Source organism: Pelodiscus sinensis, chromosome 16 (genome assembly GCF_052426305.1).
Source record: "Pelodiscus sinensis isolate ZL-2025 chromosome 16, ASM5242630v1, whole genome shotgun sequence".
Taxonomy (NCBI): Eukaryota; Metazoa; Chordata; order Testudines; family Trionychidae; genus Pelodiscus; species Pelodiscus sinensis.
In genome coordinates, this window is record NC_143067.1 from 34157972 (window position 1) to 34173659 (window position 15688).

Sequence of the window (15688 nt, forward strand, 5' to 3'; positions counted from 1 at the left end):
ATTAGAAAACATAAGCTATTTTAATCAGAGGCTGGTGAAACTATTTTGGCACTCTCTGAACCTGGGGTTATGCAGAGAATTGTAGTCAGAGCAGGGATTCTCCTTTGTGCAAATAACAAGACCCTGTGCCAGCAAGTAGGTTGCCTGGCCTTGTCTTCCAAATCTAACATCCAGAATGCACCCATTGAAAATAAACAGGCAGAGAAGGGATGGCAGAGTGAAGTACTTAATAGTGAAAGGGCAGCTTGCTGATTTATTGATTATTCACTTCATTTCTGCACCATATATCAGACAGGGACCATCTCTTTTAACTATGGTGATGATTGAGTGCTCTCCTGCCTATTCTAATGAGGAGCCCTTCTTAACCTTTTCATTGTATAGGACTAATGGAAAAGATACTTGTCTTCTTAATTTGGTCTGAAATTATAAGATGTGAATATAGAACAGGTGCATCAAAGGTCTTAGCATATTTAGGGGGAGTGGATAGGGGTGTGACAGAATAGCCTTGGCCTCTTACTTGTCTGATGCTCCATTAGTCTGTTCTCAGTCAGTGAGGGAGAATGTTCAGTCCGTGGATAATGCTGTCTGGTGTGGTGTTCAGCTGAATCACTTCAGACTGACACATGGGTACAACAGACGTCAGAGAAGAAAATGAGGGGTGCCCAAGAGTGAAATGCAGTTTGAGGGATCAGCAGAGCTAGAAAAGGAACGAAGCCAGAAGGGAAGGAAAGCAGCCAAGACGGTGGAAGGAGAATCGAGTGGCAAGAGGGAAGAAGGAGAAAGGAGAGTCACCAAAGTTTACAGCTCACAGCTCAAGAAGTTTTTCAGCATGGGAATGTATGTGTCAGATCTGTACTCTTTCCTTTTAAAATGCTGTCCTCGTGATTTGCAGCCAACACATCCCATCAACTACGGCAATGGGCTGATAATATTTAGCTTCCTTCCAACCATCTCTTCTTATGTCTGTCTTTGGGTATCTCCTTCTGGATCCACTGCAATAACAGTTACAATGCATGTCTTTCATTCCCTGCTTTTTGACCTCACTGTGAATTTATGTAGCCTCCAAACTCATACCAAGATAAAATTGGCTAATTTTTGTCAATGGTCTGAAGTTTTATTCTGTTTGAATCAACAATTGGTGATGAGTGCATTATAAATTTCCAAACCTGTATCAGCCTGATCCCATATTTTGTCATCTTATTGTCTGCGTTCCTGGCATGCAAAGATCTCCAAGTTCAAAGCTAGCTTGTTGATTTTACTGAGAGTTTTCACTTCCATTGAGTTTCTTTAAGTGCTGCTTGCCCTTAAAAGTTACATAATTTACATCATTAAAATGTATTTTGCTTCATTCAACATTCCAGATAAAACTGCAGAACAAATAAACTGACTTGCAGCCCAGTTTTAGAGTTATGGATGGTGATTGGCATCTGTCAGCTGTTACGTGAACTTTGTGAAATGAGTTGACGGCCTTAATCCCATTCCTAATGGAGAGGTTTCCCCACCATAAAATCCAGCATCATGACTGTCAATCTAAACAGATTCCAGGAACTAAACTCATTCTTAGGACTCTAAAACAGGGCTATGGCACGGCTAGTCAGTAGCAGAGCTAAGAAACAGAACCCAGGAGTTCTGGCTTTCCATTCTTAGATCTCACCCTAGATTTTCCTGGAGTCTAAAGGTTAAAATGGTAGCCTAGAAAGTCAGGACTTCTGAGGACATCTATCTACAGGTCTACTAGGGTATGTCTACATAGCAGTCTTATTTCAGAATATACTACATGCAGTTATTTCAACATAATGTCAAAATAATGTTGAGCTGGAGAAATTCTTTCTCCGACTCCTGTAACCCTCATTTTACAAGGAGTAAGGGAAGTCAGAGGAAGAGTGCTCTTCCTCGGACTTCCTGCTGTGTAGACATCACCAAAAGCTAAAATAAGCTATTTTGACTTAAACTATGCAATTGACATAGCTCAAGTTGTGTAGTTTATTTCGGCTTTAGCCCTGCTGTGTAGGCTTATCCCTGTTGACTCCATGTGTGACTCTGCATTTCAGGTTACTACTGTTTAAGAATACATTGCTACCTCTGCAGTGTCTCACAGTGCCATTGTGAGCATTTATTAATATTTGGAAGGCATATCATATATGGGGAGAATGTATTGTGTTGACACAGGTGCACAGATTATGTTGTAGCCTATGCAAAAAAAAATACCTTTAAGAAGCCTCCCATACCTGCCTTGCTAGAAATTATATTTTTGGAAAGGGATAATTGCCAGCTTCCAAATGAGGCCCAGCAACTCCTTGTAGCCCTTTGAGGGTCTGTGATAACAGACTCTAAAATAACTACAATTTAGGCATATAAAATCTATTTTAGATAATCGTTTTTAGAGGTTTCTATGACCTTCCTTGAATTCTGAGTTGGACTCAGGGTAATAAAGTCACTAGCTATACAGGCAGAGGAAATTACTTTTTTAAGCTTTCTGAAGCTTTTCTGAACTATTTTTTTCTCTAAGCTGGTATATACATAATACACAAGGGTGTGGAATATGATTTATTAGCATTCCTTTTGGGTGACCTTTGATCATTTTCTCAGGGCTTCATCATCCATCCAAACTCGTGCCAATATATCACACCACACAATCACATATTCCATATGCGTCATCTAGTACGTGCATGGTGATTTCCAAGATTGACGGTGGGTATATTCCCTTTCCCAAAGACCTGACAGTCTAAGACAGAGAAGTACACATAATGGGGGCAAGTTTGTTGTTGAAGAGAGCAGAGTACTGAAATAAGAGGAATAAAGAAGGAATCGGAAGCTTAGAATGAAGGTACATATCAGGCAAGAAGTTTGGATCTGCAGACTCAAAGCTAAGAGTGAAGGAGATAGTAGGGTGAGAGGATAGAAAGGACTGACTGGGGAAATTATAGCAAAGATGCAAATTGGCATCATTATACATAGAATTATATGCTAGTATTATATCCTGTAGTTCAGTGTCTCTCATGTTGTCCATCTTGCCAGAGGACTCTGGTAGGTGAAAAGTAATGAGATATGATCCCATGATAACCTAAGTCTGCAGTCCAAGGAATACATCTGCTTCTGTATTTCCTCAATAGCGAGGCATCTTACTTTCGGTTAGAGATTAAGGCCAAAGAAATTGCAACTGAACTATGTTGTTTCAAGTTGATTCCTCCAACGTGAGACTGAGGTACATTGGCTGGAGAGTGTCAAGAAGCTTGTGCTGCTGCTGTCTAGGCTTGAAAGCTTCTAGAAGCACTGGTAAAAATGTCCTCAGTAGCAGCTTTTCCATGGACAGCATTGTAATAAGATTTTCAGACTTACGAAAAGGTGAGCAAGGCACACACTTATTTGTTCTTTATGAGTTTGCTCCAAAGCCCAGTTAGTCAACAAGGTTTCCTAGTGTCTTCAGTGTGCTTTGTCTCAGGCCTTACTCCCTTTCCTACATGCTTCTTTGTGTGCACGTGGAAGCTAAAATTAATGTCAATGGATCCCCTGTGGTTAAGAGCTTTGGTAAAGTCTCCAATGCAATGAGAAGTGAGCATCCAATGTTTTGAAATACTTGGGATTTTCTAGACCATATCAGCCCCTTTTTTATGAGTTAAGATATTTTCCAGTATTATGTACAGGCAGTCCCCGGGTTACATGGATCCGACTTACATCGGATCCCTACTTACAAACGGGGTGAGGCAATCCCGCACTAGCTGCTTCCCCCCAGCAGACCAAGGAGACACGAAGCTAGCGCCCCCCACAGCAGACCAGAGAGACGCGGAGCGGCTTTTCTCAGCAGACACCTCAGCTTGAGAATAAAGGACTGAGGGAAGTGAGGTGTGGGAGAATAAAACTGAGCTCTGGAGAAATGTTTGGGTAGAGTTTCCCCTACAATATGTACCAGTTCCGACTTACATACAAATTCAACTTAAGAACAAACCTACAGTCCCTATCTTATACGTAACCCGGGGACTGCCTGTACTTCCAGTTAAAGCATAAGAATCACTGTGCTGCAAGATCTATGCTTTGCAAGGCTATGACCTAAATTCTTTGAATTAATGTAACTTAAATGTGGTTTATTTTGCGTTTATTTGTCTTTACTTGCCTAGTGGTGTTACAATCTGCATTTTGTTTTCTTTTCAAGTTACATTGTCTCCATAGATTTGCACTAGTATTTTTTGTTCCATTTTGTTTTGAATCTTTCTCTTTGGCCTTGTTTATGGTGTCATCTTGTAAACTTTGTGATGATGATGTCACTGAAGCATATGGTGAAGTAGCTTTCGTTGTTGCTAATCAAGCAATGGAAATTATGTTGCTGTTCCAGCTCCCTATATTTGTTATAGCTAAGTCATAGAGGCAGGCCTGAACCAGATATGAATGTCCCTGATCTTTAGAGTTGTTCAGATCAGAATCTGAATCTAGACTTGACTCTTAAACACCAAGAGTGTGTCTAGACTGGCAAGATTTTGTGCAAAAACTTGCCAGCTGTCTACACTGGCCGCTTGAATTTGCGCAAGAGCACTGCCGTTCTAATGTAAGAATTCAGTGCTTCTTGCGCAAATAGTTTGATGCTCCCGCTCAGGAATAAGTCCTCTTGCGCAAGAATACTTGCGCAAGAGGGCCAGTGTAGATAGGCAAAAGCACTTCTTGCGCAAAAGCATCCGTGCCAATCTAGACGCTCTTTTGCGGAAAAACTTTTCCGTGAAAAGTATTTCCGCAAATTCATGCCAGTCTAGACGTAGCCCAACACTTCTAGTGGAATTAAACTCAGCTGCCAAACTGCTTTACTTGATCAAATGAAATTATTTCACTGCTCAAATTTAGAAAAAAAAATCAATACCTGAAACAGACTTAGGTGTATAGAACTCTGTAACTTAAGTGCCTTTCCTTTAAACTATTTTTGTTAACAATACCATATGTAATGGGAATGAAAATGAGACCCAAGCAATTTGAGAATACTTTGGGATTAAACTCCTAGAAGTTATACTTAGAAACCTACTCTAACCCTAGTTAACCTGCCACCGCAATCTATCTTAGGTCTGGCCAAGCTGCCAGTTTAGGCTGGATTTTGTCAGGCAGCCTTAATGAAAATACTTCCTGTTAATATAGGACCTTCTGTCATATATCTAAGGGTCCAGTATGGGTTAGCCAAAATGTTATCTATGCTATTTAAAGAGGTGCCTCTTTTTTCCCCTGTCCTTTTCCAGGTATGTGTGTTTTGAGGTTCATCATTGCATTGCTATTGTAGACCTATAGGGAGGACTTAAGATTTTGTATATTGTCCAGAAGAGTTCAGCTATTTAACTGTTCTTCTCTCTCCTTTTTCATGGACACCTGAACTCCTGTCAGTTCAGATCAGCACAGCTGTCTGTATGGGAAGTGTCCATGTTTAGATATTTTAGATACCCTTCCTCCTCTCTCTTTTCAATGATGAACTTAACAGGTTTCTAAGTTAAGTTTCCAGATGATTTGCTTGTGACAATTCTCTGTTCCCACATCTATTTTCATGAAATACTCCTCAGTGAAGGATAGAAAACACTATTTCTTGCAGTTTATGTTCCTGGGTTTTATCAGCCACACAGTTGCTTTTCCTAGGATGCTCAAAGCTGAGGCCCAATGTTAGTACTCACCACATGTCACAAAGGACACGAGGAGTAACAGCTAATTCGAGTTAGGGGTTTACTTCGAACTCCCATTTCACTGCCATGTGTAGACACGGGCAGTTATTCCGGGCTAGTCAGTTTCCAAAATGGCGACCGCCCGGGAACATGCTAATGAAGTGCAGGATATTTAAATCCCACCCTTCATTTGCAATTTTGGTCGCCCTCATTTGCCTCCCTAGTTCAAACTAGGGGGCTAGTGTAGACATACCCAAGATTATTACAGCCTCATCCTAAAAGTGTTTTTATTCCAACTAAACCTCCAAACCAGGGATGTTCCCTGGGGTCTCTGGTTCATTCTCTTGGGAGTGCCATGGCAGCCAAAGACTGAAAATCTTTGCCTCTTAAATAGCCTTAACTTTAGGTGGGTATTCTTTGTTTTACATTGTCCCCTTCAGTGGAAAATTACCTGGCCAGCCCCTTCCAGTTAAGGAGGTCACATGACTTCCTAAGACCAACCACTGCTAAGACTTGAAGGACTGAAGATCACCTAGACATTGAGGGAAACAACCTTGATGGCTTTCATTTGCACATGTACAATTCCATATTCTATATTCCTAACTCTACATATAAGAGTGATACATACACCAAGATAAGATATACAGATCCAGCAGAATCAGACATTAGAATTGGTAGGTTACATGAGGTATTTTGTCCAAAGAGTCTTTGTGTTATGCATATTTGTGTCCACAAGTCGACGTCATAAAACATGGAATGGGACCTTCACAATTAGTAATTATAAATTGTACTCCTGTAGGACCTAGGAACTCTAGTCGTGGGCCTGGACCCCATTGTCCTAAATCCACACACAGACCAAAAAGATCATCTTTACTCTTGAAAAAGTACACTCTAAGGTTAGTTCTGGGTCAATAATGATTAGTCTCAGCATACAGGGTGCAATATTGCACCTCATAACCACATGTGTGGAGATACACTCATCTTTGTGAGAGAGTTGTTTACATTATAAGGTCTATACACAAAGCAGCCATCTAATGGAGGCAGATAATTTGTAGGAAGTGCAGGGGAAGGGATAGCAAAAGCATTCATTCTGACACCTCAGATCACACTGACAAGAATAAGGAGAAAAATGGGAACCTCTTTGATAAATGTTGGTCAAAGCAAAAGCTTCCTGAGCATTCAGAAGAATGTAAATATTCATTATGCAATTAATGCTGCTCAGTCACTTCTTAAAAAACCCTAGAATTTTTTTGTAGAGCAGCTTAAGTACTTATCGATTGAGAACTTTTATAAAAAATGGAGGCATCCCCATATCTCTACAGGTATTTTAAATGAATTGAATTAATCATAGGCTTAAAAGTCTCCAGTGATCTTCGTTAGCTTCCCTGGGTTTAATTAAAACATCTGTGCGCTTTTAATTTATCGATTCATCCAACTCATATGTCATGTTTTTAACACACCCCAGCATGCTCTGCATCATTTTTAACCCAATTTCCACTTAACTAAAGCAATTAAATTCACCCCGGATTAATTAAAGCATCCATACTTTAGTGCTTAAGTCAGCGTGTGCTGCTTTCCCCACATGGTTTCTGAATGTCAGAGATTTGACACACCTGATGAGTTTTTTGTCCTTCTGGAAATTCTTCTGTGAATCCCTTTCTTGCTTACTAATGTGCAGTTTTGACAGAATTAGAATAGAGAACTTGGTAAACTTCAAGTTTGGACCAAAGAACTAAAGACTTGTAGATCATGGTTGTTGTGAATAACCATGCATTTTGAGTCTCTGTGCATACCTGATTTACCACAGCCCTGTCTGAGTCCCACACCCAGGTGTCAGGCATTCAGTATTATCAGAACTTCTGGTATGTTTGTGTGTGTTCCAGATTCAGATTTAAGTAATAGTATGTTCATATTTGGCTTATAGTGACAGCAAACCATTTTGCCTTGCAAGACCAAAGTTTAGACTTTTGTATATCTCTTGCAACATCTGATGACATTCCTAAAACTAAAAAGAAGACAGGGAGCATTGCTTAAACTTCCTTATATGTTTGAGAGACCGGACAACACTAAATCTAGAACTATATCTTACCAGGTAAGCACATGAGGTAGTTTTCTGTTGTGGTCCAAATCAGAGTCCACCAGAGGGCAACAAAAATGATTAGGCTAAGGATTTGGGCTTACTTACTTAATCTACAGAAGAGCAGAGTGAGGGGAGATTTGATGGCAGCTTTCAACTGCCTAAAAGGGGGTTCCAAAGAGGATGCAGGGAGACTGTTCTTAGTGGTGACAGATGACAGAACAAGGAGCAATGGTCTCAAGTTGCAGTGGGGGAGGTCTAAGTTAGATATTAGGAAAAGTTATTTTACTAGGGCTTTGTCTACAATGCAAGGTTTTGCTGCAGAAAATATGCTAATGAGGGAGCAGGATCTTGTGCAAAGAGGTTTTTTGCACAAAACAGAAACGGCTACACTGCTTCTTTTTGCGCAAAAAGCATCGGCAGAAAATATGCTAATGACATCGCAACTCATACTAATGAGTTCCTCATTAGCATATTATTTGCCGCAAAAACTTGCCATGTAGACATAGCCTAGGAGGGTGGCGAAGCACTGGAAAGGATTACCTAGGGAAGTGGTGAAATCTCCATCCCTAGAGGTTTTTAAATCCCAGGTTGATAAAGCCCTGGCTGGGATAATTTAGTTGAGATTGGTCCTGCTTTTAGCAGGGAGTTGGACTTGACCTTCCGAGATCTCTTCTAACTTTTCTAATCATACTTCTATGATTCTATGACATCTTGATCTGTGCATTTACTGTGGTTCAGTTTGTGGTGTACAAAAATTGCCTAAAGCAGGGCTCAACGATTGTGGCGAAAACTACTAGCCAGCCTTGCGCGAGACCTGCACTGCTCATGCGCAGGCCACTGGTGAATGGGGCAACCAGCTGAAATCTACTTGCCACGGGCGAGTAGATAAGAGTATTTATCGAGCCCTGGCCTTAAGTCACTTTTACATTTCCTTGATCCTGGGTTGATCAGTACCAGCAAACTCCTAAACATATATACGAGCAGCCTGAAGGCTCCGTGAAATTGTCCTCTTTGCCAGAAGCCCTGAGGAGTCCTTACAAAAGTTAGCAATTTCCAGGGCATATGGACAGTTTGGCCATTTCCTTTGTTTCCTGGCAGGATACCATACACCATGGCTACGTCTACACTGGCCCCTTCTTCGGAAGGGGCATGCTAATTTTGAAAGTGGGAATAGGGAAATCTGCAGGGGATTTAAATATCCCCCGCGGGATTTAAGTAAACATGTCCGCCGCTTTTTTTCCGGCTTGGGGAAAAGCCGGAAAAAAGCGTCTAGACTGGCCCGATCCTCCGGAATAAAGCCCTATTCCGGAGGATCTCTTATTCCTACTTGAAGGAAGGAATAAGAGATCCTCCGGAATAGGGCTTTATTCCGGAGGATCGGGCCAGTCTAGACGCTTTTTTCCGGCTTTTCCCCAAGCCGGAAAAAAAGCGGCGGACATGTTTATTTAAATCCCGCGGGGGATATTTAAATCCCCTGCGGATTTCCCTATTCCCACTTTCAAAATTAGCATGCCCCTTCCGAAGAAGGGGCCAGTGTAGACGTAGCCCATATGTTATAGCTGAAGTCAGAAGAGGAGCTGTGGAGCCACTCCCATTTCAGGATCTCCCCACACTGAAGGGGGGACACTAATGGAGAGTTATGTCAGATTTACAGCAGCTTTGTTCCAGAGAAGCAGCACAAAGACAACATACTTAATTGGGAGTGTAGCCTTATATCTTATTTTAAATGGTCACTTCTACACAGGTACCCAAGATAAAGCTCTTGGTCCAGGTAGGTGCCAAAAGATGGGTCTGAATAGGATTCATGAGAGCTAATGTCAGACAAAACCACCAGCTGTTGAAATCACCACACTAATTTCTCTGACCCCTTTTGAGCTCTGATTTTTTAGCACTCACTAGATCAAGCAAAACAACCTTTGTGCCACCTTTTTGATCAATTTAAAATGTAAAGCCAACAGCGAAGCGAAGAGTGAGGGGGGATTTGATAGCAGCCTTCAACTTCCTGAAGGGAGATTCCAAAGAGGATGGAGAGAGGCTGTTCTCAGTAGTGACAGATGGCAGAACAAGGAGCAATGGTCTCAAGTTTTGGTGGGAGAGGTCCAGGTTGGATATTAGGAAAAACTATTTCACTAGGAGGGTGGTGAAGCACTGGAATGGGTTACCTAGGGAAGTAGTGGAGTCTCCATCCCTAGAGGTGTTTAAGTCTTGGCTTGACAAAGCCCTGGTCGGGTTGATTTAGTTGGAATTGGTCCTGCCTAGAGCAGGGGGCTGGACTTGATGACCTTCTGAGGTATCTTCCAGTTCTGTGATTCTATGATTTCCAAACTGGAGTGCCTGAAGTCAGGCTCCTAAATAAAACTGGACCGAGGCTTCCAGCTTGTACTGATTTCAGTGGAATGAGTGGGAGACGCCAAGCCCTTTTGAAAATGAGGCAGCTTATGTTCAGGTGCCTAAATAAGATTCAGGAGGTTAACCTTAGGCATCCAGATTGGTCTAAATCTAAATTGTGTAGGGCTTTGATACAGGGAGGCAAGCAGAATTGTCTGGTCCCTGGGCAAAGTAGGAGGGTACCAGCTCTGTGCTTCTGGAAGGAGTGGGGCTGAGGCCAGACCTTAGCGCCTCCTGGAGCACGCTGCCCAGACTCCAGCGGTGTTTAAAGGGCCCGGGGCTCTAGCTGCTGCTGCCACCACACTTGTAGTGGTGGCAGTCAGTATCTCCAAGCCTTTTGAATCTCTGTGCCTCGAGGCAGTTCCCCCTTTGCTCACCCCCATTGCTAGGGCTGCTTTGATGTATGAGATTAGGACTAAATTCAGCCCTAGTATTACCAAAGCATAACTCCATTAGCTACACTGAAGTTTTCCCTGCTTACAATAGGGCAGAATTTGCCCACTAGGATTCATATAGAGATAAACTAACATGTGCAGTTGAAATGTTGCACATGGGTTGCTGTGGGAAAACCCAAGAAGGATTCAGGCAGTAGAACCTTACTGGAATATTATTTTTCAGATCTATGAAATAGATTGTAGTAGGTGACCTATTTCACGTAAATCTTTGCAGTTGTTAGACCTTATTTCCAGTTGACTCTGATGCAGAGAGTGAAATGGTTGGTCTCAATTTAGTTTCTTGTGAATAATAATCCATCTCTCTCTCACACAATACGCGCGCGCACACGCACACACACACACACGCTAAACATGCATACTATATCAGTAGCAGCAGCTTAATCTCTGTTAGGAGGAAGTCCTGGTTTGAGTTATTACAGAGGCTGAATTAATTATCCCCTAGAGAAAGTGTTCCCAGAAGGTCAGCTTTGAGATCATTGGTAAGAAGTTCACACTATATCTGTCTCTATTGTAATTCCCAGTGGAATAATAAATAAATTCATTTCTAATTTGGCAGTTCTGTACTTTATGTATCACATAAATAATAACTAGGAAATTGTACAGCTTTGTCTAAGCAGCTTAAAAGTATTGCTCTGCCACTGGCAATGAGGATTTTTTGAGAGAAATTAAGCACTGTTAATGTAACAATATTAAGAATCTGCAAAAAATTCTGCTGTCTCTCTGTTCTGTGTTATAGAATTATAGAATAGTCCACATTTATATTAGCTGTTAGAGGTGCTGTGAGAGTTAAAAAAAAATGTAATCTGGGTTCCGATGGAACGGTTTTTACATTGTGAACTTACTGGGAAGATAATTTTCACAGTAAGAACCAAGAGGAAATGGAGTTTGGATATAGATATATAACCATTGTCTTTTTCTTTTTTTCTCTTTAAAAAACCACTCCACATCCACCCTACACCGAAAAAAATCCTATGTACATGCTGTAAAGCTCAGGAGACAAACTGCAGAAGTTGTGGCAATGCTAGCCTTCCTCCGATAAACTCCTCCCAACAGTCCAAGGGTGGGAGGATGATGGGATGAATTCATGTCTTCAGGCCCAGGCACACAAAACTTGACGTTCTTTTTTGTAGTCTCAAATGTGGTTGGTTCACCTGAGCTAAGTTTGGATTTTGTGAATATCTAGTTGCTGGGCCCCAGCAAAAATTTGATGTTTAAGAATCACTCAACCAATTTTGTCACTGGCCTTATGTTTTCACATTTGTGCATGCAGTTCATTGTGTGGTCACCCAGCTACTCAGTCTAGAACTGTGAATACCTGTGTGCAGGTACGGAACACGTCTACACACACTGGTGTAAGTGCACATACTTCACAGTCACAGGAAGTAAGGGTCACAAAGGTGCTGCAGAACCCCCAGGTTTTTGGCCCCTTGTCGACAATCTGGCTGCCAGTCTAGGACCGGGAGCCCTGTTGCTGCCTGGGGTCCTGGCCACTAGCCCCACAACCAGGAGATCTGCAGATGCCGCCAACCTGTGGCCCCAGTCTGTGGCAGTGAGGGGCACAGACAAAAGTGGCAAGGGATTCAGCTCAGCACCCATCCCCTAAAAATTTGTTCCAGTAGCACTGACCTACTCACATGCGTAGTTTGGGACTGCAAAATCAGAGGTTCTCTCTGAATGAACACATGGCCCTAAATATGTATCGTTCTTTGGCAAGGCACATGTGAACATATGTCATTTTTAAATGAATTAAAAAGATAATAGACTCGATCTCTTTCAGCCCTAACTTTGTTATTCTTCTAAACCATAATCACTAAAATTCTTTTAAAGCGTTCGGAGGTGGGGGGATCAGTTCAATAAAAAATATATGGGAGTCTAAGAAACCGGACTTACTTTTTTCCCCTAAAATTGGACCTTCAAAGATATAACTTTAACACCATCTTCATTGCTATGGTCCTCTACATTTCAAGAGCCTGTGAAAACTTACCATTTGTAAGTCTGGATATGCCTTATATGTATATATGTGCTGTACTGTATGGTTTAATGTTATGGCCCTGGTAACAACTTGTGGAAACCTGTAGTATACTAATGAGATAAATGTCAAAAGTTTAGTTTTCTGTAGGGACCACATAGCTACAATGCCAGCTCCCAACTGCTCAAAACAAATGGACATACATGGCAAATGTAGGCAAGGCAGGGTTTCGTTGGCTATTGTTTTGTGAAGGTTTATGTGTCTTTGAGAGAGAAGTACAGAGAGAAGGCAGTGAGGAAGCAACAGACATAAAGGGTACATCTAGACTATAGGCTTTTGTCAACAGAAGTTTTGTCGACAGATGCTGTCGACAAAGAGTGTCTAGATTACATCCAATTCTTTGTTGACATAACAGTGTAGACGCAAAGGACAGTGGAGATGCAATAGCGCCTTCTGTTGACAGAACTCTGTTGACAAAAGGCGTTATTCCTTGTAGAATGAGGTTTACAGCTATCAACAAAACTGCTAAGTTCTGTCGACATTATGTTGACAGAACTCAGCAGCAGTGTAAAGTTTTGTTGACAAAAGTCCACTTTTAGACACATGCATAGACAGTGTATAGTTTTGTTGACAAAAGTCCACTTTTAGACACACGCATAGACAGAAGCCCTGGTAGCGTGGCCCTGAGAGAGAAGTATGAACGCATTTAGGTAGAGACCTGGTTAGAAAGGGGCTTGGAGCTATGAGCAAAGAAAATGCTTCCTACTGTTGGATTCTTACTGGACTCAGAGAAACAGCACTATGCACATTCTTTGTAAATAACTAGGACAATGTCATGAATACCTGGCTCTGTCATCAATTTGGCTTTTAAGGGAAACACGCCACGTGGCCTGAATACTGGCTAACTCCTAGGGCCCAAAGAAGTAACACTGACATTGTTCTGAATATATTCCTTCTAATCAGTCCTTTTGTGTTTAAAAAGAGGTAAAGCATTGGTAAATAGGGCCCACTCTTCTTCATCGGATCAATGGGACAATTCAGTGGATAAGGGCTGCAGAACTGGGTCCCACGTATATAATGCAGAATGAGCTGCAGTACCACTATGAACTCGTTCCTTCATTCTAACATTTGATATTCAGTGCTTCCTGATGGTTCAAGTGAAGGGGGAAATAATAGTCATAGTACAATAGCAATAAAAGCCTTTTTAAAAATGGAATGCAGTTCTTGGGCACCAGTATTTTGAACACTGTCGAGTTTAGCATTGCTGCCCGGTCATGGTGGGGAGTGGGAGAAGGGGGGAAACATTCTTATTGTTTTCAGCAGATCTGCTGCCACCAAGCAATACCAGGCCAAGTAATGCATCTTCTGTCCCCCTTAAGACTCTCTCTATTGGTCATCCTGGATTTTTCCATTTTTGTGACTGGCACTCATCCTTCCAGTTTTTGGCAGGCACTGTAGTTCATATAATTGCCATTTGCGCTGTTCATTCTTTCTCAATCTCAGCCTTTCTCCTGGTGGCAGGATGAGGGCTATACAGATGGAGACCTGAATTATTGTTTTGCCTCAGAGGCCCAAAGTTGTGGAATTGAAAAGATGAAGTTTTGGGTACAGATCATTCAAAAACACCATGTAAGACAAAATTGGCAAGGTAGCGTTGTATAGAAACATGCAATGGGACTTGCTTCAAATGCATCATTAGAGCCTTACTCTCTGTACATCAGGAAATTCTCAGGTGTAAAACGAGTGACACACAAGAATCACATTCATTCATTTTGACTTGTTACTGATAATCATTCCAGACTTCTCTATAGTTCCAAATATTAATTCAACAGTCTGTAATGAATAGCACCTATATAGTGAATATGGACAGCATATGTGTGTGCTTGTACTTATCATCTACAGGTAATTAATCATACCCATACTTTGAGTAATCAGAAATTGAATTAGTACAGTCTTAGTATTTTCCATTAAATTAGCACCTTAAAATGTCTCAATCGATAGCTTATTTTAGAGCACTTTTATCAGCATTCATATATGACTCAATGGGCTCCCTTTATCTCATTCCATTTTCCAGCTGCCTGCCCCGTTCTGTGCAGTGGCAATGGCCAATATTCCAAAGGAACCTGTTTGTGCTACAGTGGTTGGAAAGGGCCAGAATGTGATGTACCCATCAGCCAGTGTATTGATCCCTCTTGTGGAGGTCATGGTTCTTGTGTTGAAGGAAACTGTGTCTGCTCTGTCGGCTACAAAGGAGAAAACTGTGAGGAAGGTAAATATAACAGTACAAACTCTGCCTCTGCTTTGAACTTGTCTTGTTTGTGAAGGGGAGGGAGGGCAGGGAAGAGAGAAAATGCTATGATGATACTGTAATGTAAAATTACTATGGGATTTTGCTGCCTCCAATTTTATAGGCCTGTGAAACTATAAATCACATTTTTTTCATGTCCCAAGTACTTATGGTCTTTATTATTCTGCAGTGGTAGAATCCCTACCACAGACAAATCTAGGTGATTCTTTTGTTGGAGAATCAAGATAATTCTTTTTTTAAAATTTTATTTCAATGGATTATATTTATTTAACATTGAAAAATGTAAAATGGTGAACCAAACAAAAGAGGGAGATGTTCTAGAAAATGGCATAATTGAAAACCGACAAAAGGCAAACATTTCAGTCATAATTAATGCAGAAAGAGAGGAGCTGGATTTAGAAGACTGCAGGTATCCATGTCACTTGAGGCATCATGTAGGGTAAATCACTCTTGTTACAGACAATCTCATAGAATTAAAGAAAAGTAGATGGTACACAGAAAAGACACCAATTTAATAAATGCTAAAAAGCTCCTTGTACTGAAAAGGTAAGTAGCCATCGTTTTTGTGAGGATGAAAATTAGTAGGTTTTAACAAAATGGCCTCACTAAAATGGTCATAGATTAAGCCCAGCAGCGTTTGTTCCTCAACACTTTTTTGGGGGTGGGGGTGAGGGGAAACCTACCACAAGATAAATTGGAGAACAGACTCTTTTTAATATTGTTGTTTTACAAGGGACTTTTAATGCTTTAGAGAGTTCCTGGATAGGCAGCTCTGAAGTCCTCTGCTTATCCTCACATCAGGGAAGTAATAATTTAAGTCACACCATCTGGACCAGTCAGTGTTTCTCAACTCTTGGGCTGAGA

At 41.3% G+C, this 15688-nt stretch overlaps 1 protein-coding gene across 4 annotated transcripts in view; it reads left to right on the top strand.

Annotated features, from left to right (window-relative positions):
- TENM2 (teneurin transmembrane protein 2) overlaps window positions 1–15688 on the top strand; it is a 1126385-nt gene that overhangs the window by 971739 nt on the left and 138958 nt on the right. For all 4 annotated transcript variants that reach the window (XM_075900179.2, XM_075900181.2, XM_089769544.1 and 1 more), the window contains one exon: window positions 14591–14785. In XM_075900179.2, coding sequence (XP_075756294.1) covers window positions 14591–14785 — 195 coding nt within the window. The remainder of the gene's footprint in view (window positions 1–14590; window positions 14786–15688) is intronic.